Source organism: Triturus cristatus, chromosome 11, assembly GCF_964204655.1.
Source record: "Triturus cristatus chromosome 11, aTriCri1.1, whole genome shotgun sequence".
Classification (NCBI taxonomy): domain Eukaryota; kingdom Metazoa; phylum Chordata; class Amphibia; order Caudata; family Salamandridae; genus Triturus; species Triturus cristatus.
The window spans coordinates 433,948,353-433,972,994 of NC_140594.1; the positions used below are offsets into that span (position 1 = coordinate 433,948,353).

Below are 24,642 nucleotides of genomic sequence, written 5' to 3' on the forward strand. Positions count from 1 at the left end.
ATTATCAGTTGGAATGTGCGTGGGGCCCTGGACAAAATCAAATCAGGCAAAGAGGGTTAGGGCTGATGTTCTTATGTTACAGGAAACGCATTTGTTGGGCACAAAGGCCCTTTGCTTGCAACGCTATGGATTTCAGCAGGTCTTCCATGCTGGATTTACAAGGGGTTCACGGGGAGTGGCGATCCTAGTACATCGTAGGGTCCCATATATGCACATACAACAGTAGACTGACACGCAGGGGCGTTATCTATTTATTCGGGGCAGAATCGGGGAGGATATCCTGACCCTGGGCAGTGTCTATTCTCCCCCTCCCCTGCAATGGAATCTGGTTGAGAAACTGCACTCCTTGTGGGCTGACATGCCAGATGGGTTATCCGTGGTGGGTGGGGATTGGAACAATGTTATGGACTTGACCAAAGATAGGACCAGAGGTGGGGGTAGCCCCGGGGGTGGTCTTCCCACTAAACTGCACTCGCTAGTTATGTGGTTGGACTGGATAGACATATGGCAACGTATGCATGGCGATTGGCGAGGGGTTCACGTACCTCTCGGCGGTTCATCACTCACTATCCAGGATTGACTTCTTCTTTGTCCCTCGGACGGCAGTGGATAGGGTGGCATTGGTGGAAATTTTGCCTCCCGGCCTCCCGGATCATTCTCTGGTGTCCCTTGAGCTATATATAGGAAGGGGGAAACAACCATTTCGATGGAGATTATCAGTTTGGCACTTTCAAAATGCAGAGTATGGGTCCCATATGAGCGAAGCAATTGCCCAGTACCTGACGGATAATGAGGGGTTTGTCTCTGGCACCGCGACTTTGTGGGAGGCGATGAAGCCCAACTTGCGCTGGGTTGATATATCCTGGTGCACGGCATCCCGTAGGAAGCGTAGGGAGGAACTGATCCGTGCAGAAGCGGATGTGGAGGCACTTGAGCGCCGGTGTCAGGAGGCAGGGAGGGACCAGAACATGCGGCAATTGCTCTATGCACAACAGGCATGTGCCGCCCTGCTGCTGCATGAGGCACGACAGGTCTGGCTGGCGACGCGCAGCAGGGTATATCAATGGGGGGACAAGTCTAGTAAAATGCTGCACCGTCTTTGTCAGGGTGCCTTCCATACCCAGGCCCTACCGGGAATTCTGGATTTGGCAGGGATGTAACTTACGGACCCTCCCGCCATAGCGGAGAGTTTCGCTGCTTACTTTGCAGAGTTGTACGCCCCACAGGAATGTTTATCAGGATCCACCATTGATAAGTTCCTCGCGTACTTGCCCCCCAAAATGGTGCCAGATGCCGTGCAGGACCAGTTGGAGGCCCCCTTGACAGACGAGGAGTTGGGTGTGGCATTGGGGGAGCTCAATTCTGGCAAGGCTCCGGGACCCAATGGGATTCCTAGCGAATTCTTCCGTCGTTACAATATGCAGTCCTGTATTACCGGGCGGGTAGTGGAGGAGGCCCGGGAAGGGGGCGTGCTCCCTCCGGATTGGAGGCACGTGGAAGTGGTGGTGTTCCATAAGCCCGGCCGACCCCCAGATCAACATGCCTCGTACCGCCCCATTTCCCTTTTAAATGTGGAGGCCAAAATACTGGGGAAGGCGTTGACTAATCGTCTCCTGCCCCACATTCCTGCCCTGGTGCACCCGGAACAGGCTGGGTTTATGCCCCAGAGGGCAACCAGACACAACATAAGGAGGGCGCACGTGGCGGTGGCGGCAATACGGCAGATGGGAGAGTCGGCGGCGCTACTCCTGGCAGACATGGACAGGGCGTTTGATTCCCTCAGCTGGGTTTACCTTTTTGCATTGCTACGGAGACTCAATCTTGGTCCCCACTTCCTCTCCTACATAACGCTCCTCTACACGGAGATAACAGCGTTGGTTCGGGTGGCTGGCGCGTCCTCCCCCTGTCACCATACCTCTTCGCCTTAGCCATGGAGCAGCTGGCTGTGTGGGTACGCATTGATGCGCAGGTCCGGGGTTTAGAATGGGCCCCGGGTCTGTCAGACCGGATCGCGCTATATGCAGATGATGGACAGGGCGGGGCCGCGGCTTCTGCGCATCATGCAGATTTTTGGGGAAACGTCGGGGTTGTATATGAACTCCCGCAAGTTCACCTTGTGGGCCCTGGGAGATCGAACGAGAGTGGGTGCATGGGCGTCCTCGGTCCAGTTGGCAGTGGGGGGCTTGAAATACCTAGGGGTGTTCCTGTCAGACATACCGGCAATCTCCTGGGAACAGAATGCGGCTCCAGTGTGGGAGTGAGTTTGCTCAGACCTTAAATCTTGGTCCCGCATGCCTCTGACCCTGTTTGGCAGATCGGCAATCTTCTAGATGGTAGCACTTCCCTGCTTCTCTACCAGCTACAGAATCACCCGTACCCGATCCCGCCTAGATGGTTCCGGCTGATGAATTCTGGGCTTGGGCAATTTTTGTGGGAGGGGGGTAGGGTGCACGTGGCATTACGCACGTGCTTTCTGTCCACCTACTGCAGAGGGCTTGCATTCTCGTACATTCTATCGTACTACCAGGCATCGCACCTTCTGGTTCTTAATGAATGGTGGTATGGGGATAGGGGAGACCCAGCATATGCGCTGGAACAGCAGCCTATGGGGCGTCACTCAATACACGCACTCCTATACTCGGCACCATTGAGGGGTGCGCTGCCAGCGGTCACACGGATAGTGTTCCAGATTTGGAGGCAGGCTCTGCCCCCAATGGGATGGTGGTACACCTTGACTCGGGAGACCCCTCTGTGGAACAATGGGCACCTGCCCCAACTGGCAGCCCTACAAGGCTTCAGGGGATGGGACGACATTGGCATTTCAATGCTGGGAGACGTGATGAGGGGTAGGACGCTCAAGCCCTTTGAGGATCTACAGAGGGAGTTCCATATGCCACGGTCGCAATTTTTTCGGTACCTCCAGCTTTGTCACGCCCTGTCTCCTAGCCTGGAGGGTTTGGAGTCTCTCCCTGAATTTAGCCCACTGGAGGCGAAAGTCTTTATGGGGGACCTAAAAGACAAAAAGATCTCTCGGATATACCAATCCCTGGTCACCCACTGTTCCTCCACGCTGCCAAAACTTCGGGGGGACTGGGAGGCTGACGTGGGCGCCCTAGAGGAGGAGGACTGGACGGAGGCACTGACAGCTCCGCGGGGCGCGGCAATAGCGATGCGGCTCCATCTGGTCCAGTTCAAATACCTTCACAGGGTCTACTTTACAAGAAAACGACTGTGGCGGGCGGGATTGATTGCTTCCCCGGAGTGTCTTCGATGTGGTCGGGAGGAAGGCACTTTCCTGCATACTGTTTGGCAGTGTACGTCCTTAGATCGTTTTTGGAGGGCGTATTTGCATGCCTCTCGGAGGTGCTGGGGTGGGAACTCCCTCGAACACCGCAGCTGGCTATACTTGATGTTATGGAAGGACTAGGGGGCAATATCTACAAACGACATATTATGCTGTTAGGGTTTACGCTGGCGAAACGGGATATTTCTAGGCAGTGGAAGGCGACGCGGGCCCCTTCAACGACTGCCTGGAAGAATGGATTAGATTTCTGTATGGGGCTGGAGCAGCCCATCTTTGTGGCCAGGGGATGCCCACGCAAACACTATAAGATTTGGAAACGGTGGGCGGACTATCGGGGAATATGTTTAGAGCCACCGGCAGAGGCAGAAACCCATCCATTGGGGTAGTTGCTAACATGGTCCAGTTCCAGAGGGGGGGCGTGGGGGTGCTAGCTACTAGGGTGGGACTTTTTTTTTGCTTTAGACTGAGAACAGGATTAAGCGGATGCAGTGCGATCACAAGGGAGTTGGGAGAGGGAGGGGGGGAGTTAAGGGTGGGGAAACTAATTATTATTTAGTATGCCTTTGTCTTATATTTTGATTTTCCATATACAAATGTTGTGTGCTTTCATGCAGCCGCGGCCCGTGGAGGGAGTTCCGTGGGGCGGAAAGGCGGGGCGGGGGGGCAGGGTGGGGGGTACTAAACACTGGAATATGGATAATTGGAGATAAGTAAACAATTAAATAAATAAAACGAATTTCATAACGCGGGCTGCATCGCAAAATGCGATGCCGCTGCTGCTTTCATGCATATGTATGTTTGATGTGGCAGATGTCTCTGGAGTACAGAGCCCTGCGTTGTGATGGTCAATTGACTAAATAAAATATGTTTAAAAAAAAACTTTACCATAAATTAGGATATTAAATATAAGATCCTAGAGACACCAAACATGATCCAATTATCTCTTCCCATTTGGAAATTACACTTATGAAATGTAATAAGGCAACTCAATGTTATCCTATAGGAGAGCTAGGTATTGCAGTAGTGTAATTTAAATAATTTTTCACTATTAGGATATGTAGAGCTTAAAAGTACATATTCAACTTTTCAAATACACTGCACCCTGCCCTTGAGGCTGTACAGGACCTAACCTAGGGGTGACTTATATGTATTAAAAGGTGTGATTTGGGCCTAACAAATGGTGTATTATACCAGGTCGACATGGCAGGTTAAAACTGCACACACAAGATCTGCAATGGTAGGCCTGACACATGTTTAAAGGGCTACTTAAGTGGGTTGCACAATCAGTGCTGCAGACCCACTAGTAGCATTTAATGTACAGGCCCTGGGTACATGTAGTGCACTTTACTAGGAACGTAAATTAAATATGTATTTTAGGTATAAGTCAATGTTACTATGTTTTAGAGAAAGAGCACAAGCACGTTAGCACAAGTTAGCAGTGGTTAAGCGTGCAGAGTCCTAAGACCAGCAAAAAAACAAAGTCAGAAAAACAGGAGGTCTGAAGACAAAAAGTTAGGGGGAAACCATGCCACGGATTACCGGTCTAACAGTAGTGTTATCGATTATCATTGCATTGTGAATTGTACCTTTTCCCCCTACAAATATATTCACAAAATGCTAATGTAAAGAGCTCCCTCTCACTTTCCTAAACATCCTGATTCAAGGTACATTGTGAACAGGTTTGGGCTTCTGATTCATAGCAGGGGAGAGACAAGGTGCTGTCAGTTCAAATGATGGTCAGAGGGAGAAAGTGGGTTGGCAAATTTCACACCATATGCTGGTGATGGATTGTGAAGTATGACTACTGGGACCCTGAGCACCGAGAGCCTGCCATTGTGCACATCCTACCCAGATCTCTTTACTCACACACAGAGGGTGAGGCTGATAACTAGCATGACTTACCTTTGCATGGGTCAATTTGCTGAGGTGGTCAAAGGAGGGGAAGGCAGCTTTGTTCATCTTAGAAACTACACAGGATTGCTTTGAAAGAGGTCGAACAGCGAACAGGCCCTTGGAATATAAACAGAAAATGTTGTTAGTCTTCCAGCAGTGTCAAAAACCAAGAGTTAGACTTACAACACAGTATGTGTCCAGAAACATCCATAAGAATTTGGTACAACTTTCCCATCTGTTTCCAGCTGCAAGGCAGGCCCCAGAGATGTATAGAAAAGGTACATTGCAAGGCCACGCCCTGCTTGCTTTCATAACTCCTGTTTTATTATGAATGAATGAATATAAGATTTATAGAGCGCTAACTTAGCCCAAGGGCGTCAAGGCGCTAACAGCAGAACCATATGCAGGCAGAAAGGGCACACTCGGACATACATCTAAGGGAACAGCCAGGTCTTTAAAACCTTTCGAAAAAGAATGTGTGATTGTTGTCCCGAAATTTCTTTGGGGAGGGAGATCTACAATTTGGCAGCAGCAATTGAAAAGGATCTCTTGCCCCATCTCATCTTTTTAAACCTGGGCACAGTAAGGAGATGTTTGCTTGCTGACCTGAGATTCCTAGTGGGAGCATAATGATGAAATAAAGCTTTAATGCCATCAGGACCCAGGCCATAGTAAGCATTATGAGTAAGGTAAAGGGTTTTGAACATAATCCTGCGGTCCATCGGGAGCCAGTGCAGAGAAAGAAGAGAAGCTGAGACTGAATGATGTTTAGGCAAGTCAGTCACCAGCCTTGCAGCAGCATTCTGCACCAGCTGCAGGTGCCGCAGCTGTCCCTTATTGATGACCAAATAAAGGGCATTGCAGTAATCCAGTCTGGACAATTTTAAGGCAATGACAACTTGTTTGCGTGACGCAGGTGAAAGAAACTGCGAGATCTTCCTTATAAGCCTTATTAGCCCAAAACAGGTAGCCACCGTCCTGCTAATCTACAGATTCAAGGACAGGGAGTTGTCCACCAACACTCCCAAATTTTTTCCATGGGAGACGGGGCTAGGGCAAGTGCCCTGAGAGTCAGGCCACCACTTCCCGGACCAGATGTCAACCTTGTCCCCAAAAATAAGAACCTCCGTCTTCTCTCCATTCAATTTCAGATAGTTATGCACCATCCAAGACGAGATTGCTTGCATGTAATTTTTAAAATTGGCGTCGGCGTCGCTGATGTTATGAGTGATAGACACCATGATCTGCGTGTCATCTGCATATGACAACACCTCCAGACCAAAGGATTTTACCACCTTTGCCAGTGGGGCAACATAGATATTAAACATCGTAGGGCTCAGGGAAGAGCCCTGAGGCACACCGCATAGAAGGGCAGTTGAATCCGAATAGAAATTGCCCAATTTCACTGTTTGGGTCCGCTCACTAAGGAAAGAAGCGATTAGCCCTAAAGCCGAGCCCCCAACACCTATCTCCCTGAGACGTTCCACAAGTCTCAGTGGAGATAGGGTATCGAAAGCTGCGGTGAGATCAAGTAGAATTAATAAGGTGGGGTGACCTGCATCCACCTGAGTACGGATGTTATCAAACACCGCAGTGAGCGCAGTTTCAGTGATGTTAGAGCTTCTGAATCCATGTTGAGAGTCATCAATGATTTGATGATCCCTCAAGTAAGCGCTCAGGTGGAAATTCAAATACGATTCTAGAATCTTTGCTGGGACCGGCAAAAGGGAAATGGGACGATAATTCTTCATTATGGGAGTGTCTTTAAAGCAAAGTTATTTTTAGTTTCTATTGAAATTCCTAGCTGGTGGTCTTCTGCAGCTCTCGCGTGCACACATGGATGTTTGCAGGTATCCTGTGACAGGAACCAATGGACATGTGCCAAAAGAGCTACAAAAGTGCAAGACATTGAAGCAGATTGAACAAAACCAGTACTGAGTTGTTTGCGTCACCCTATGTGCAGAAAAAGTCACGTTTTCTGAATCACAAGCAAAAAGTGTATCGTCCTCATGAAATCCATGATATGCCAATTGATCTCATACATATTCATTGTGGATAACTTTGAAATCCAGCCAGAATTCGCTATTCACTAGCTTGACAACCCCTACCTTAAGCAAAAGTTTGTTTCAGCATGGAGGACAAACGTGGGTACCCCAGAATTAATGTAAAATATTATAAAATCCATTGACATTCTTTTTCAAATGTAAATCATCATTTTTTCAACGATATGAATAGTAAATGATCTAGTGTTTTATTAGATTCAAATGCTTTGGAGGTATTTACCATTGGATAGGACGACTTTGGGGTAAATTGACGGCTAACACCAATATAGAGTCAAACAGGGAAATGCACTTCTCCTGTTAGCTATTTGGTTCAAATAAAGGCAAATGTACATTATAAATTGAGACAGAGATAATTGGGTTCTGTAATGAATATCAGGCACAGTTGGAAAGTGGATTTCAGGGTTCTACATCTGAACTCTATGCCATGTCGAAAAAATAAAAGTTTATTTCCCAAAGGATACACATTCAAACCGATTGATTGGAATACAAATGATATCAGGGTACCAAGATGCTCACCCTGTTGAAGTCAAAGATAGAATCCCAGGAGTTCCACCCATTGTTTTCATTAATATTGATGATGGTTTCATGGTTGTAGATGTTCACTGTTTGGTGGATATCTCCCCCGTTGTTGCCTTGGTTGGAAATGTTGACATCCTAAATAAACACAGATCAAGCACTTAAGCAAAATGGAAACTGTTTTTGACACAGAAAAGGAACGACTAATAAGAAAAAGAAACTCAGAATGGATCCAGGGTTGAAAAGGACAGTAAAGAAGTCGAGGGAGGTTCCTTAAGGGATCTCCTAACAGCGTCAAAAAGATAGTTCAAGTCTCTATTTAACGTGACCATGATCAAGTCCTCTTTCCCTCTTGTCTTTGTAGTTTCTTGGTCCTTTCACACACTTTCTGTTTCCCACCCTTTCTTTACACGTCATTTTCAATCTCTACTTTGTTCTCTAATCACACCTACTTTCAAAAGGCTGGAATTATGACCTGCTGAGCAGGGGAGTAATACCGTTAATATTCACAAAAATGTATTTTGGAATGTCTCTAACTCAATTAACACTCCAATTTTTAAGTTAATTAAGTCTTTTGGAAATTCACACGCAAACACGAGCTCCTCAATCTGTATTGACATGTAGTGAGTAATGGAAATGTGGTGAGTAATAGAAACTTCTACAACTCGGGTTGCACAGTGAAGTGAATGACCAATTTGAACAGATTGTTATAGAATAATTTTCTTTAATGTAGTCAATTAATACAGCTTTAGCTTCTTACAGAAGTTCAGTGTTCAAATGTATCACTTATAATCAACCCATGCATTTCATACAATACACAGTCTTCATCAGGGGATTAGGTAATATTATTCACGTAAAAGAAAACATAAATTCATATTAGATTGATGGTTTCTATCAAAATTGGAGTTGCCCAAAAAAAACACTAACTAGCATAATTCTCTCAATTGCAATTTATACAAAACTATGTAGCAGAATACCACTCCATCTTCCAGCGCATGCAGTCAGAAAAAATATTTAAGGGAGCGCTTTCCAAAGGGTCTCTTAAACATTACCCAAAGGTATGAGTCATAAGTCTTTCTTCTCTCTTAGAAGTATTCCTTAAGAACACAGTTCAGTGTTATAAGAATTAGGAACTTCTTTGCATTTTGTACAGTTCTCTTGGTTAAATAGCCTTCAGTTTATGAATCCAAAATGCTTCAATTTGCAATACCCTCTCTCATGTTAACATTGTGTGGTACATTTTCCAATGCCTGCCACAGTAACTGTTGTGAGTTATGAGAAGCGTCAATGAAGTGCTTCATTAACTGAGCTTCATTAACTGAGCTTTTTAGTTTCTGAGTTGAAATCATTGAAGTCGTTTGTGTCCATTAATCACTATTTTTAATTTTCCTTTGTTTAATGGTTTCACCGGTATGTGGATGCAGTATATATCTGTCTTCAAGCCATTGTTTAGAAAAACAGAAAACAGAGGTTTTTATTTCAAAACAACAAATTAGCATGTTCGCCTGCCCAAACCTGTAATAATTCAAATTATTGATGAAAGACAGATGTTTAACTGCATCCATTCGTGGGAGAAGCCATAAAACGTAAGAAATGATCTGACATATAATGCTGGCTTTGTCTGAACCTCATGCAATGTCCCTATGCCTTACTATTTTCTGACAAAACTGAAAATATAAAACTAGGAACACACAACACAAAGAAAAGCAACATCAGAGTTTGCAATTTAAAAATGCAGCTTGCTTAACATTTAGCGGAAGCATTTCATAACCTACATCAGGTGTTGGAATATACGCCGCATAATTTTGACATACCAAACAGAGAATGAGACTTTACTGTACTGTGAAGCTATTTGGCTGCATAAACTGAGTAATATCTGGCCATAGAGACTGAATGTATATGGGATCATTCCTTAGCGAAACTGCCCCAGGATTCCATCAGAGCATCCTATCTATTTATTGCCTGGGCTAAAGGCATATGCTGACAGTTGGTGTCAGGATCTTGCATATAGTTTTCCACAAATTGTCAGAGGGTGGATTAATTGGTTACTAAGTTAGGTGACGGTCACGGTTTGAAAAGAAATAGTTATCTTAGTATGAATTTACGCTTGTTTTCTCATTTGCAATTCTGCAGATAATATTTTGTTTACCCCTGATAAAGTGCATACATTCAAAGAAATTGATTGAAAAGCATTGTTTGATTATTTGTATTGATGCCAAAAACTAAGGGCCTGATTAAGAGTTTGTCAGACATGTTGCTCAGTCACAATATTGACGTATATCCCGTCCATCTTAATGCAAGTGTCATAGGATATAATGTGATTTTGTAATAAGGTGGACAGGATATCTTTCATGTTTGTGACAACAGTGGCTGTCCGTGAAGGTAAGTGTAGTGGGGCGGTGGGGCAGTGGGGCGGGGGTGGAAGTGACTAGTAAAGGAATAGTGAAAATAAAATAATTAAATTAAAAAATTAAACCACTTACCTTGTGCTCGCCGCATCGCCCAGTCGGAGATACGGCGAGCGCAAGGTAAGGGGTTTAATTTATTTAATATTTATTCATTTTATTTTCACTATCCCGTCGTTTGTCACTTCCTACCTCCCCACTACTACTCCGCCCCCACCCGCCTCACCGCGCTTACCTGTACGGACCCCACTGTGTGACAGACTAGCAACTCAGATGCAAAACCCTGAATTTGTCTTAGAAGTTAAAAGTACTAGTCAGACATTAAAGCAACTGACTTGCTAGCACTCAGCTAAAACCATTCATAGGCTGTTAAAAAGTGCACCCAAGATATATTACAATTTATAACACCTCTATTAGATTCTTAGTCATACACTATAAAAATCTTCTTAGAAAATATTTTGCCTCAGAAAATAATACTTTAACTGTTTGCTTTCTGGACTCCCTACAAAACTCACCTTTAAGGCTGGCCCCTGAAAAATAAATCTCACAATTGCATGGGTGCATTTTAACGCAAATTTATCTAAGCAAGACCGTTTAAAAGGCAATTGTGAGGGTGTAGAATTGAAATATATATCAAACATGAAAAATACTCCATACTTTGGAGATTTAAAATCGTTTTGCTACTGTGGAGTTCACATTTTTCAGTGCAACAAGCAGGGTTTTTAATTATCTTACTTGCACACTTGGTTGTCTACTCTCCTCACTGCACCTGTCTGACATGTTCTTCTTCTAGTCTTGTTATGATGTTTTTAAAGACATTTAAGATAATGACATAGCTGCCCCGTTCTGTAACTAGACAACCATGCGAGGAAGATGCTGGTATGCTTCATTTCCTAATTAAACCAAAGCAGGGAAGACAGGACAAATCATTGTCAGGCATTTTTTGCAAGGAAAGGAACAAATATTTTTTGAGAAAGAGCGGTCTCTGAAATGACTCTTAAATTCGTAAACGTTAACCTGTTCCTGAGATGGCAGGGTTTGAGTTTGCCAGCCCTACTGTGTCATACTGCTATCCACCATAGTTCAGTTAAGCACATTTTAACAATTAATTAACATCCCTAGAAACAAACTACAATATTTATTAATTATACGGTTTCGCCTGCCACAATAATGATCACGGAGCCTCAAACTCCATTATATATATTTTATTTTCTGTAGCATCCATTGGCTTCAAAACGTGCACACTGAGTGAGTCTCTGCTCATTTTTGAATACTCGCGTGGTACCTCATGTATGGTTGGTTTCACTTCCTTGCCGACCATGACTATGAATTATTAGCTTTGTATGCAGGTGGGCCTGAGCTGAGGTGAACACTGCAGGCCATGACGTCAGTCAGACACCCACAGGAGCAAACAAACTTAATGTGAGGCAGTGACCATGGATTATTAGAAGTCACTCAGTCTCTTTTCTGAACAGAAACGTAACTGTAGATTATTATAACTTATTTTGTTTCACTCCCGTTACTAACATATCTCATGTTTTCCAGCTTATTCAAACACGAAGCTTCAGCAGAAGGCAGCGTCTTGGCTGTTTGTAAATCAAATCAAAGAAAATATGTTTGCATTTTGCTAATTGGATTCAAGCTAGTAAAGCCAAGATGGCTACGACTGATGGGATTTCCCTTGCCGGCAGTGGCGTAACAAATGCCCTGCAGCTCCCACAATGGGGGTGGGGGGGGTGAGATCCAGGGGGCCCCCTCAGCACGGTATCCTGTTCTGAGAGCTCCTGATTGAGTCGGGAGGGGGGTGTTGCCTATGTACTTTGCATGGGGGCGCCCTCAAGTTTCGTTGCGCCACTATTTGGCAGTGCTGCGTAAGATCAACAAGCACTGTACCATGCTTTAGATTAAGGATTTCAGTAGTGGAGTTTACAAGCAACATGCAGTTGTTAAATAAAATGCAACATATTTCAATTCTGGCCACAGTGGCACACCATACCATAGATAAAGACTATTACACAGATTTCACACAGTGTTGGAAATGAACCTTTTTGCAGGGTCACCCCCAAAACTTTTGCCTTCCTCCCCCCTTTTTGCTGAATTTCTTTTTGTTGGCTTTAGGACTCTGTGCAATTTAGTGCTGCTCTTTAGTGTTAAATTGCTTTTACTTTCTTCTTAAAACATGGTCGAATTGGCTTATACCCAATTGGTATATTTATTTGACTTATAAGTCCCTAGTAATGTACACTACCTGTGTCCAGGGCCTGTAAATTAAATGTTACTAGTAGGCTTGCAGCACAGATTGTGCAACCCACTTAAGTAGCCCTGTAAACATGTTTCAGACCATCTATTGCAGAGCCTGCGTGTGCAGTTTTAAACTGCCATGTCAAACTTGTAAAATAAATCTCTTGCCTGGCACAAATCTTCCTTTTTAATACATATGTCACTCCTAGGGTAGGCCCTGGACAGCCCAGAGGGCAGGGTGCAGTGTATTTAAAAAGCAGAACATGTACATTTTGGTTTTACATGTCCTGGTAGTGTAAAACTCTAACATTCGTTTTTCACTACTGCAAGGCCTTTTTCTCCCATAGGATAACCTTGGAATTACCCTATTACATTTTATAAGTATAATTCCAAATGGTGAGATATAATTATTCATGTTTGTTGTCTCTAAACTCCTAATTTAAAATGCTAACTTGTGGTGAAGTTGGATTTTAAATTACAGTTCTGTAAATGCCACTTTTAGAAAGAGGGCATTTTCTTGACTTAGCCAATTTATGCCTGCAGTCTGTCTCTGATTGCTTGTCAGGATTGGGTGACAGCTGGTCTTTGTGTATTCCTCCTAGAAAGCCATACACAATGGGTATAGATGGGTCAACCTGGAAGGATGGGAGGGAGAAGCTGGATCCAGCCTCGCACATGAATAGGCAGTGTCCTGTCCCACACAAAGGGCTGGATACCCCATTGTAATGAGTCTAGAGTCCAAGCAGGAAGGGAGGGCATCTGTGCATTTCAAAGGCATCTCTTTGAAGTCTCCCCACATCAAAGGCATCACTGGGTATAAGAACTGGACCTCAAGCACCACCACTTCAGAACACTTCTGGATCTGTGGATACTCTGCGAGGAAGAAAGACTGCTATGCTGCTGAAGGACTCTGTCACTCCGATGGATTGCTGCTCTGGAAGAACTGCTTTCTTGCTGACCTGCTGCCCTCCTTGCCTGGGTGAGAAGGACTGGACTCACATCACTTGAACCCATAATCCAAAGTGACTCCAAGGGGTACTTTGCTGGCCTCCTGATCTGAAGTCATAGGGACAAAAAGGATTCCAACTCACCTGCTTCTGCACCTGGACTCTGTCATATGTAAGCCTACTCTGCCAAGTGGTGCCAACCTAGTCCTGCTCCCTTGGAATTGGGACTAAAGAGCTGCTCCAGCAGAATCAATTTATCACCGTCATTGCACAGCTTGAAACTGGCGCATCTCAACCATTCTGGATGCATCACCGCAGTTGCGAGGATCTATACCGACACATCGCTTCTGCTTGGCTGGCCTCCTGATCTGAAGTCTCAAGGACATAAATGACTTTCAACTCACCTGCTTCTGCACCTGGACTTTCCCATCTGTGAGTCTGCCCTACCAAGTGGTGCCAACCTAGTCGTGAACCCTTGGAAGTGTAACTAAAGTGCTACTCCAAGTATCGCCGTAGACGCACAGATCGGATCCCCATCACTGTGAACACATCGCTGCCGTTGCGGTGATCAGCCCCGATGCAGTACCACTGCTGCATGAAGCATAATCCCCACTGTTTATGCATAGTCGCTGTTGCATGGATCGGAGCCAATACATCGCCATCACTGTGTGGACTGTCATCGATGCATTGCCTCGCCTGCACTCCTCATCTTTGACGACGACGCATCCAGAATCAAGGTACTTTTGTTCAGCGGCCCAACCTAGTCCCTATAGGGAGCCACCGATTCATCTCGGTTGGCCAGAACTTATGACTTTGTCCCAGTCTGGCGTGACCAGATATCCCCGGCTGGCTCTTTTTGCTTCTATGCACTATTTGGCAATGTATTCTTTAAAAATGCATAACTCCAGTTCTACTGATTGGAGTTTGTCTCTTATGGTCTTCTTGTATTTGTTAAAGTAAGCTCTATTTTCCTAACCAGGTTTGGTATCTTTTTTGTGGTGTGTTTTCACTGTTTTACTGTTTGAAGTGTTGCACTAATACTAAACATTGCCTCTAAAGTCAAGTCTGACGGCACTGAGCCAAGTTACCAGAGGTGATCACAGGTTAATTTAGGGTGTGCTTGTGACTTACCATGAATAGTATTGTGGTTCCTACTTGGATAGAAGGCATACCTCTGCCAACCAGAAACCTAATACATAACACACAGTCATTACATTTTCACCTCTCTTATGTTTTGTTTCACACATGGGTGCCCCCTGCTCTGCAACTCTGAGTCCCACTGCTGCCTATCGGCCTGCAACATCAGCTCAGGTGATGGTAAGTTTTATGACTAATCTCTTCACCACTCCCTTGTGCCCAGTGCCGTTACTGGCAGTGCAAATGAAGAGGGAGAAAGAAAGCAAGGAATACAAATGACCAATCACTGCATGGCTTTATAATAAAGCCATGCACAAATTGGCCATTGTTGCATGGATCGAATCTCCACACCCCTGTTCTTCCTCATGTGCAAGACCACTAGACCAGAGGCCTAACCATGTGACCTGAGCCAATCAAGGTGCTGCTCTCTTGCTGTTATGTTACAGAAACAACATGAGTGCAACGCTAGGATTGCCTTGGTCAGGCGAACCTAGCACTCATTAGTAGTCCAGGGACTGCGTATGTGATCCCCAGCACACGATTTGAGCAGGTGTGAGAGGCCTCTAGTGCACATGTCAGGCTGGTCACCGAAAGGCAGTCAGCCAACCGGACATCTGCGCTTTGTGAGTACGTGTCGACAGCCCAGGTAAGCCAGAGCCTGCATTTCAATTATGGCTACCAGTGACTGCTGACGTACATTTGAATCCCCATCATTTCACTCATCCTGCAACCCAGACTCCAACTGGAAAAAAAGGAATGCCATGGGCCGAAAAAAACCCTTGTGAAGTATTTATGTACATTAAATGTCGACTATGGGAGGGCGCAATGGGTGCTAAAGGGGGCAACATAAATGGTGAGGCAACACTCCGACGCCACAATAGAGAAACTGCCCTAAGTGATAGGAAAGAAATGGATCCAGCTACGACCTATGTGTTTCTCGCGTTGGAGTTTGATAAGATATGAAGTGGTGACACCTTTCTTGAAATAGGGCAAAAAGTGTAGCAACTGGGATGACAACATTGGATAGATTCTGACTTAGATTGGGGAGTAATGCCTACGTTCTACACTGCAAAATGTATGTTACCAAGCTCACTGCATTAATAACTTTAAGGGCACCTGCATTGTTCTGTTCTACAAATGAAGTGAAGGAAATGGGGCAACCTGACCTGTCTGATGGATCAGCTCTGACTGGGTTTTTGTGGGGCTGAGCATAAACCTCTAATGAGTCTGCATAAAGAAGAAGGAATATCATAAAATGATTCTGAAGAGGTAGGTGGGGCAATTGGTATGTACTGAAATTACCTCCAGATGGTTGCTTCATCAGAATATCATTTACAGAATTTGTTTCTGATGGAAATGTCATGTCTTAAATTTCATTCAAAAAACACAATTTATTTGGTGCAAAATTTCCAATATTAATACCAGTGGAGATGGAACTTTTGAAACGCTATTTGGGACACAATATTTATATCTGGAGATATTCTGACTACAATATTTTGGTTCCACACACACTAGATTAGCTGAAAGATCATTGTTGCAGAGGCAGACTAGAAAATCGACCTAGATTATATACAGAAGTATCTAGGTAAATTCTTCAGGCTTGAATAGGAGCCTGATAATGGGGCTAAAGTTGTGTCTTACATGATACAAATCCTCTATAACGCATGATAGTGCACTGGTTTAACGAAGGACAGCTGTCACATGCTCAAGGAAGTAACTTCAACTTTTTTACACGTTCCATAAAGATGACTTAATATTCAACTAGCAAGACATTTTTTATGTCAACTGAGTAGTCCAATGGTATGATATAGTGTATTTTTACAGATCCCTACGACATTGGAAATGTAAAAAATGCTTTAAAGGTTTTTTTTTTAAATCAAATGCCGTTTTAAACATTAAATTTAAACATTATAAATGTAAAGTTTATTTTATTTTAATAAATTATAATTCAACTGATAAATTGAATTAAAAATAAAGCACGCCGGCATACATTTTTTAAAAAAGGATTCCAAGAAAACAAAGTACACCTGACCAAAACGTTTATTGCAGGATCTCTGATTTCCCATCTGTGAGGCATTGTGTTGTTGGTTGAAAGGGAGGTCGGGGTGGCATCCCTGTTCAAGTAACAGCCACAATCCCTGTCACGGTGAATCACAAAAGTCACCAAATTGGCTTGTGCTCAAACCTCTGGCAGCTTGGCACAAAAGCAGCCAGGATTAATGTAGAGGAAATGTGTAAAGTATTTATGCAGCACACAAACACTAATAAAGTGAATACACAAAACAAGACAAACCCCACACCAATTTAGAAAAGTATATTTTAATAACCTATTTGACACCAACATAACAAAAATCCAATCAGTAGAACCGGGGTTATCAATTTGTACAGTTTTTAGTCAAATCTAGTGCCTAAAATATGAAAGAGCTAACCGCAGACATCTAGTTGCCTGAGACTGGGTGAAAGTCAAAAAATATGGCCGACCTCGATGGAGCGCAGGCCAGATACAAGAAGTGGATTGGGCCCTGTTGGCACTTACCTTTGGACTTAGAAGAAATTTTGATGAAATAGTTCTGAGAACGTAAAGTTCAGTGGGTCAAGACTTTGTGTGCCATCCGAGGGGTGAGTGTTGTTGTCATGGAGCCGCTAGAGAAAGTCACTGTGAAGATTTCTGCGTTGTGACTTTTTTGGAAGTCAAAAATCTTCAGCGGGACAAAGTTGAAGGCTGTAGCCAGTGAGAGTTCCAGGAAGCTGGATACCCCTTCGCCGATGGACCGCAGCACAGGATTTGCTGCTGTGGAGAAGAAGGTAGGCTGAGCTACTGCAAAGTCAGGCCGACCTGTGATGCAGCTTGGGTGGATAGATGAGTAGGTTGGTCCCAGACTTTCCTCAGTTCTCAGAGAAGGTTTTAGCCCAAAAATTCCTACGTTTTGGATGTTGGCTATCTGGGCACCTTTAACACCACAACCAAGGTTCCAGGACTGGAGGGCACCACTTGGGGGTCTCTGGGGCTCCGATCAGGAGGCCAGAGAACAAGCCTTTGGAGTCACTCTGGTAGTAGTGAGTTCAAGTGAAGAATAAGTGTTCCAGCATCAGGGCAGGATCTGAGGGTTCAAGGCAGTCTCCATGGAGCAAAGCAGTTCTTCTAGGAGCAACAAAGCTGTCTTGTTGAGTGCACAGCAGGCCACAGCATAAGGCAGTCTTCTAAGAGTCCTTGCGGAGGACCAGAAAGTGAACTGAAGAGGCGGTCTGGGGGTCCCTTTTTTATACCTGATGTATTCTTTGAAGTAGAGTTTCTAGAAGTTGTCCTTTGAAGTGCTTTGCATTTTCTGACTCCGTGGCCCAGGCTCCAAGCTGGATGCAGGGAAAATGAAGTGGTGACAAGTACTTTGGTTGAAGGCAGAGCATATTCTATTCAGTTGTAAGTGGGGCTGTGCCTAGCTCCGCCCTCCATCTGGCTAGTTGATTGCCAATCCAGGCAAACCTAATCACTCTATTGTGTGGCTGTCTATGAGGAATGAACAAAGTCCAACTGCCAACTACACCCAGTCATGTGACCTAGGACAAACTGCAAGGACCAAACAGTTTAGGGCAGTAAAATTGGCATGTTTCTAAAAATGGCATTTTCAACTTGTAACTTAAAATCCGACTTTACCATTAAAGAGGATTTTTAATTAGAATTGTTCAGGCACCAAACATGACCTACCTACCAGTTTCCAATCAAATGTTAGCACTTATTAAATATAATAAGACAACCCAATGTTATTGTATGGGAGAAGTAGGCCTCACAGTAGTGAAAAACTAATGTTAGAGTTTTTCACTACCAGGGCATGTAAAACGTACAAGTACATGTCCAACCAATTAATTGCAATGCACCCTACCCATTCCTACCTTAGGAGTGACTTATATGCTATAGAAAAGAAGTTTAAGGCTTTGCAAGGGGGTTATTTTCCAAGTCAAACTGCCAGTTTAAAACTTCATTCAGGCTATAGTGGCAAACCTGGGATATGTGTTAAGAGGCTACTTGAGTGGGTGGCACAATAAATGTTGCAGGCCCACTAGTAGTATGTAATTACAGGCCCTGACTATATGGTATACCACTCTACAAGGGTCTTATAAGTAAATTAAATATGCCAATCAGCTGTAAGCCAATTTTACCTTGTTTAAGGGAATGAGCACAAGCAGTATAGCACTGATTAGCAGTGGTAACGCGTGCAGAGTCCCAAGGCCAACAAAAACAAATTCAGCAAAAATAGGAGGCATAGAAGCAAATCATTTGGGGGTGACCCTGCAGAGCGGGTCATGTCCAAAGCCATCTTGCACATAAATCATTCTCGATTACTCGATTCCCTAATCACTTTTGAACCACCCCAAAGTGGTGTCTCTGATCATAAAAAGAGTCCCAGACCAAAATTGTATTCACTAGAGTCTAGGACAAGTGACAAGATTAGGACCTATACTGCGTGGTTGTTGCAGTGTGACAGTTAATAGAGGAAAACATGGACACGAAGGATTGAGAGGAAGACACTATTGTGAGCCACAAAGTGGAGAAATTATTTGAATCAGCGGTGGTGGCTCATTAATAATGGGCGCGTGGGCAGCACCCCCATTAATAAAGAGAGCAGCAGATAGCAAACAAAAGTAATCGCCTTGCTGCTAACTGAGCAAACAGTCTAACAATACTTTATTTTCTTAAGTGTGTTACGCTCCTTACTTAAGTATATGTCCACCAACAGTTTTTTCTGTGCATGTCAGGGCGTTCTCTTCTCCATCCCTAAATCACCTGGGGAGAGTTGTTATGCTCCATTGTAAAATTGGGAAGAGAAGAACCCTACCCTAAGAGAAGCTCCATCGGCACTTGGAGTAACAGCTCAGCGTCATATAGATGACCTCAAACGTTTCATGTTCCTCAATAGAAAATCATCTCTCAACTCCTATTCCTGATGCTATTATTTTTATTTATTTTTTACTTAATTCCCGTTTCTTTGCTTTACCTCCGGCCTCAAATTTGTCAGCCCCATATTGCCCTAGATACCATCTCGAAGGAGCTTATAAGCTTACAGGCCTGAGAGAGAAAGGAAGCCAAAACCACTTTCAGGCTGGTTTATGGTTCGAGGTTCAGGTGTAATCATAGGACATTGATGTTTTGCAGTACTGAAGGGGTCCTCTCAAACCAGGCAACAAATAGCAGGCAAACTTTTGATGGATAAATTAGCAATCCCTATCAAGGAAGCAGGAGTAGAGAGGTGGGTATCAGCTGATGCAGAATGTAAAGCTGATATTAGATGAAAACTCTCTGAGCAGTTCCTGGAGGTATATCTCAGCCTTCAAGATCTGTCCGATTAAGAGGTGGACCTGCGACCAGAGGCAGGATATAGGTAGCTCGCGGACCAAAATATCAACAGATAAGTATGTAGATATAGAGTTAAGAATAGTAACCCTATATTACCTATATGCACTTACCTCCTTGATATTTTGTTTTTCAGTTTTTTGGTCACCGTTGTGTGGCAGCTTAATATTTTACACTCAACATCCCAGACTGCAACACTTTCATGCATTGCCTTCCTCCCCTCATGGAGACTGCCAGCAATAAAGGCCAGATTGAAGAAGTAGTTGTTGATCAACTATATGCTTTTATAAAGTTTCTTCTCAGTAGGCAGCCAGATTATCCCTCCGAGGCCCCTCAAAATCCAGGAAGCAGTTGACAGAAAGACATTAAACACAGCACACCACCATTGCTTTGTATGTCTTTGCTCGAGGATTAGTGTGCCTCCTAAACCATGCAATACGTGAGATGTTTCTTGTTATTAGAACTTGGAAGCAATCCTTCCACCTGAAACACCCTTTTTCCCTGTAGATCCTTATTTGCAGGTAAATTGTACACATGCTTATGTCGAGGTTGACGTCCTTCTGCTTCCACTCATGTTTACCATCCGAGAATGGAAGGTGGGAAGAAGGTGCTACTATTAGCATGCTTCTTACAAAGCGCCTCTTCTCTATTGTCATATTCAGAATGATGATGTTATGTCATGGCATGGCATGTCATGCTATGTTATGTTATACATTGTTTTTTTTTATTACATGAATTACTCTATTGCAATCCCTTGAAAACATATTTTATAGAAAAGTGATACTGTTTATCGTTTTTTTGACAATACCAAGAAACCTGTTATTCTAAGAAAAGAATTCTGCTGGCCATTTTCTAATTATGATGCCCCTTCAAATATTCCACTTTACTTACGTCATCGGCATGGGCCACCATGGATCCTAGCAGAGCAACAATGAGAATCTGAAAATGAAAAAAGTCCCTTTTTAAAGTGTTTTCAGTCATAATGTCTATTGTACCAGTGAATGGCAGCAAGGCAAAATTCCCCAAGGGTCTCAAGAGCCTACAAAGTGCCCTAGTAAAATTATGTAGGATGTTGAGATAGATAGCAAAAATGTAGCTAGATGGAATGTGAGGATGTTACAACACGTCACTCACTTAGTTTTTCATTAGTTCAAATCCATTACACAAACTCTTCACTTAATTGCATTTGATTGCATTTAATTGGAAGACTGATTGCAATGCACATTGTAGAGAGGAATGTATTTAAGTAAATCGAAGAAAAGTTTTTTCTAAATGTGATTACAAATAATTCCTTACAATTCAGAGTAAAAACAAATAAAAAATACATCGATTTTAGGGGGCTTTATGGTATTGGTTCCAAATGCCTTTAAAGAGAGAAAGAGAGTGTGTGTGTGCTTCATGTGTACGTGTGTGTGTGTATACATGTGAGTGTTTGTGTGTGTGTGCATGTGTGTTTGAATTTAGTAAAAGGGAATAATCCAAATGTAATTTTAAAATAATTGAAAAGACGAAATTTAGAGTTACCACTACAATTAAGATTTGGTAATAATTTTCGGGTTTGGGCTAAAACTACCATTGGCAAGAAGGTTGATTTTAGGGTTAGCTACAGTTTACATTCATTGGTTAGGGTAAAAGTTGAGGCAAATGTACAAATATAATGCTACCGGCTACAGAAGGGCCTGAAAGGTGTATGTCTTCGCGTTCGGATCATCTTGTAGGGGTTTTCACAGCAACCACTGCCAAATAGTAACCATTAATGTTAAATTCACAAGACTGGACGGCTCTCTATCATTAACAGGGCTTTCTTTACATTAGCTACTGTAAGGTGTTCTCAAGACAATAAATGGCCTGGCCACTAACTTCCTCCTTGGCATCCGATCTCACTGCACAACTACCAGGACACAAACAACAGGCAGACAGTGGACCTCTACAGCATGCCACACCCACACACTTACAGCCCCAAAGAAAAGTATGTTGGACTATATATATCGCATAGTGTGCACTACCCTGTATGCACCTTCTGCCCAAAGGATGCTAACCTCATCAAGGGAAATAATTTAAAACATCACAACCAATGGTGTTCCACATTCAACATATTCATGATAACTTAAAAAAATAGCAATTAGCCATGACGATTTTCATGAATCCCAGGAGTATTCCTCCTTTATTCATGCTTCTTTTTAACACTGTAAAAGCCAGCCAATGTGTTTCGTACAAAGAAATTGGACTTCTTCAGGGCAATTATTTGGTAAAGTAAAGACAAAATTCATCCAGTTCTGTTTTTAAGAATTTGAACAAATCGACTGTATATTAAAAGACAGCACAATTCCACGAAAATCCATTCGAATAGCTAGTGACTAAAAGTCAAAAACTTGAAATTACATTCCACCCAATTGTGAGATTTGTATGTCAGATTTCATACAATCCAGGCATCATTATACAAAGGCCACGATCGCTATGTAAGAAGCACTTCGATTGGTGTGGTGATACACTAAGGGGAAAAGTCCTTCCCGGTCTGAACACGAAGTGGACGAAACGCGTTGGGTGGCTTTTACAGTGTTAAAAAGAAGCATGAATAAAGGAGAAATACTCTTTAGATTCACGAAAATCATCATGGCAAATTGCTATTTTTTAAAATTAACATGAATATGTTGAATGTGGTGCACCCTTGTTTGTTATGTTTTACAACTACCAGGAACTACAGATCAACTTCCAATAACCCTCTGGTCATTTCCAAACTGGCAGACACTACTCTCAAGTTCTGGTCCTGTCAGCTTCCCGGCCCCTCTGCTGGATCTTCCTTTTGCCAAGTGTACACACACCCTCCTCTCTCATCGTTTGCAAACCTAGAGAAGCCAGTGAATTCTACCACACTCTTTTGTAGATATGTATATTTCACAACTGAACCCTTAGGTAATTTTATGAATTTGCATAGATATTTGTATTGTCCATGTAATGGTGCAAATTGTTCAGCCCTACCTACTGCTGTCCCCAATGTGTGTGAAACGGCTCAGACTCATAGCTTAACGTACCATAAACTTTGCTTCTGTAAAACGATTCTGAGTGTGTGTCTCCAACATGCTAGAGTCAAATGGAAATGTTGGCTTACTTCATATGAGGGAGTGCTGTGCGCTCTTCAGGGCCAAATGTCTACCTAATGTTAATGTTAAAGTTAATGCACAAGTCTCCTCAGTGCTGAATGATAATTCAGAAGCAAAGGACATAATGTGGGGAAGGTGGGTACCACCAAACATACTTTTAATGTTATAACATTTGTGTGCAGTTTAGAAAGAGAAAACAAGGTTGGAAACTGCTCCACCAGCATGCACGTCTGTTTCCACTAAGGAAAGACAGGCGAAAAGTAATATTGAAATTCCAAACTCTCACTTTAATCTATCTATCCATCCATCCATCCACCCACCCACCCACCCATCCATCCATCCATCCATCCATCCATCCATCCATCTATCCATCTATCTATCTATCTATCTATCTATCTATCTATCTATCTATCTATCTATCTATCTATCTATCTATCTATCTATCTATCTATCTATCTATCTATCTATCTATCTATCTATCTATCTATCTATCTATCTATCTATCTATCTATCTATCTATCTATCTATCGATCTATCTATTTCTCCATCCGACCAGCCATATGTGCATCCCCTCATCCCCTCAGCTCAATCTACCTGTCTGCACACCCATGCACATCTAGGTAGTAGTAAACAGGAGCTCTGCCTGTCGTTCACTGATTGTGACTTTAATCAAGTACCCTAACCTCATTTCTGTGAACCCTGATCGCCCTCCAGGTATGTATTCAAGTGTCTGCGTTACATTCACAAGTTTGTTAACTTTGTACCTCGGGGGTGAGGGCGGTATGGCACTTTCGCAGAGGGATGAGGCCATCAATGTATTTTTCCAGGCAGGAATGGTGGGAGGGGGGTCCCTTGATAGCTGTAGGCAACCAAGGAACTAGGTATTTGGAAGAGGAATCTTAAACAGAGTTAGGAATAGTAGTATTTGCTTTCTGTGCACTTGCGCCTCCTTTATGGAATTTAACCCGGTTGTGGATATCTGTGAAAATAGCCCATCATTTAAGAGCTGTCCAAGATTTTGAAAGAATACATCAAATGCCTAAATGTGGGTTGTAATAATAAAGTGATACATTGCTCAGTCTATTTAGAGCTCAGTGTGTAGCGCCTGACACAGACTTGTGGCTTTGAAGCGCTGTCAACAACAGGTGTTACTATATAATTGAAATCTTATTTGAAAAAGTAGTAACATACCTTAGCTCTTTTCTAGCACATCCAGTGTTTGAAAGCATAACAGAGTCAAAGAATCAGAAAACTCACCGGGGTCTTCATGACTGGTCGCGTCCTGTCTCACGGGATGCTGAACTGAACGGATGACACACTTCAGCAAATGCCCATTCTATATAGAAGGACTCCATATCAGCAGGCTGAGGGAACAATAAATATTAGACATGTAGATATTGAGGTTTGGATCAAACCCATGTCAAAGGTACACCCAAGGCGTGGGCCCTGCAGTATCAATAATAAGAGAGCTATCTGAGGGCTGAGCTTCAAACCAAAGATAGCTTCAAGGAGTGCCATTGGCAGGGAGGAACATGTCTGCTATGTGCCCTGGGAGGTTCTACTCGGGCTCTCACTGCAAAATGAACAGCATTGACATTTCAGATAGCACGAGATTTGACCCTTGCACAGTCTGTGCTGTCATACCTCGCTCTCAATAGCGTTCAAGGATGTAAAGGAAATAATACCTA

General features: G+C 43.4%; 1 protein-coding gene across 1 annotated transcript in view; it reads right to left on the minus strand.

The window, feature by feature from the left end:
- Positions 1 to 24,326, minus strand: part of LOC146784397 (gastrokine-1-like) — a 68,874-nt gene extending 44,548 nt beyond the window's left edge. Inside the window, exons 1-4 of the mRNA XM_085636332.1 lie at positions 24,212 to 24,326; positions 20,745 to 20,792; positions 7,777 to 7,914; positions 5,207 to 5,314 (exon numbers count right to left, since the gene is read on the minus strand). Of these exons, the coding sequence (XP_085492458.1) occupies positions 5,207 to 5,314; positions 7,777 to 7,914; positions 20,745 to 20,792; positions 24,212 to 24,223 (306 nt within the window). The 5' untranslated portion in view covers positions 24,224 to 24,326. The remainder of the gene's footprint in view (positions 1 to 5,206; positions 5,315 to 7,776; positions 7,915 to 20,744; positions 20,793 to 24,211) is intronic.
- Between the last annotated feature and the right edge of the window lie 316 nt (positions 24,327 to 24,642).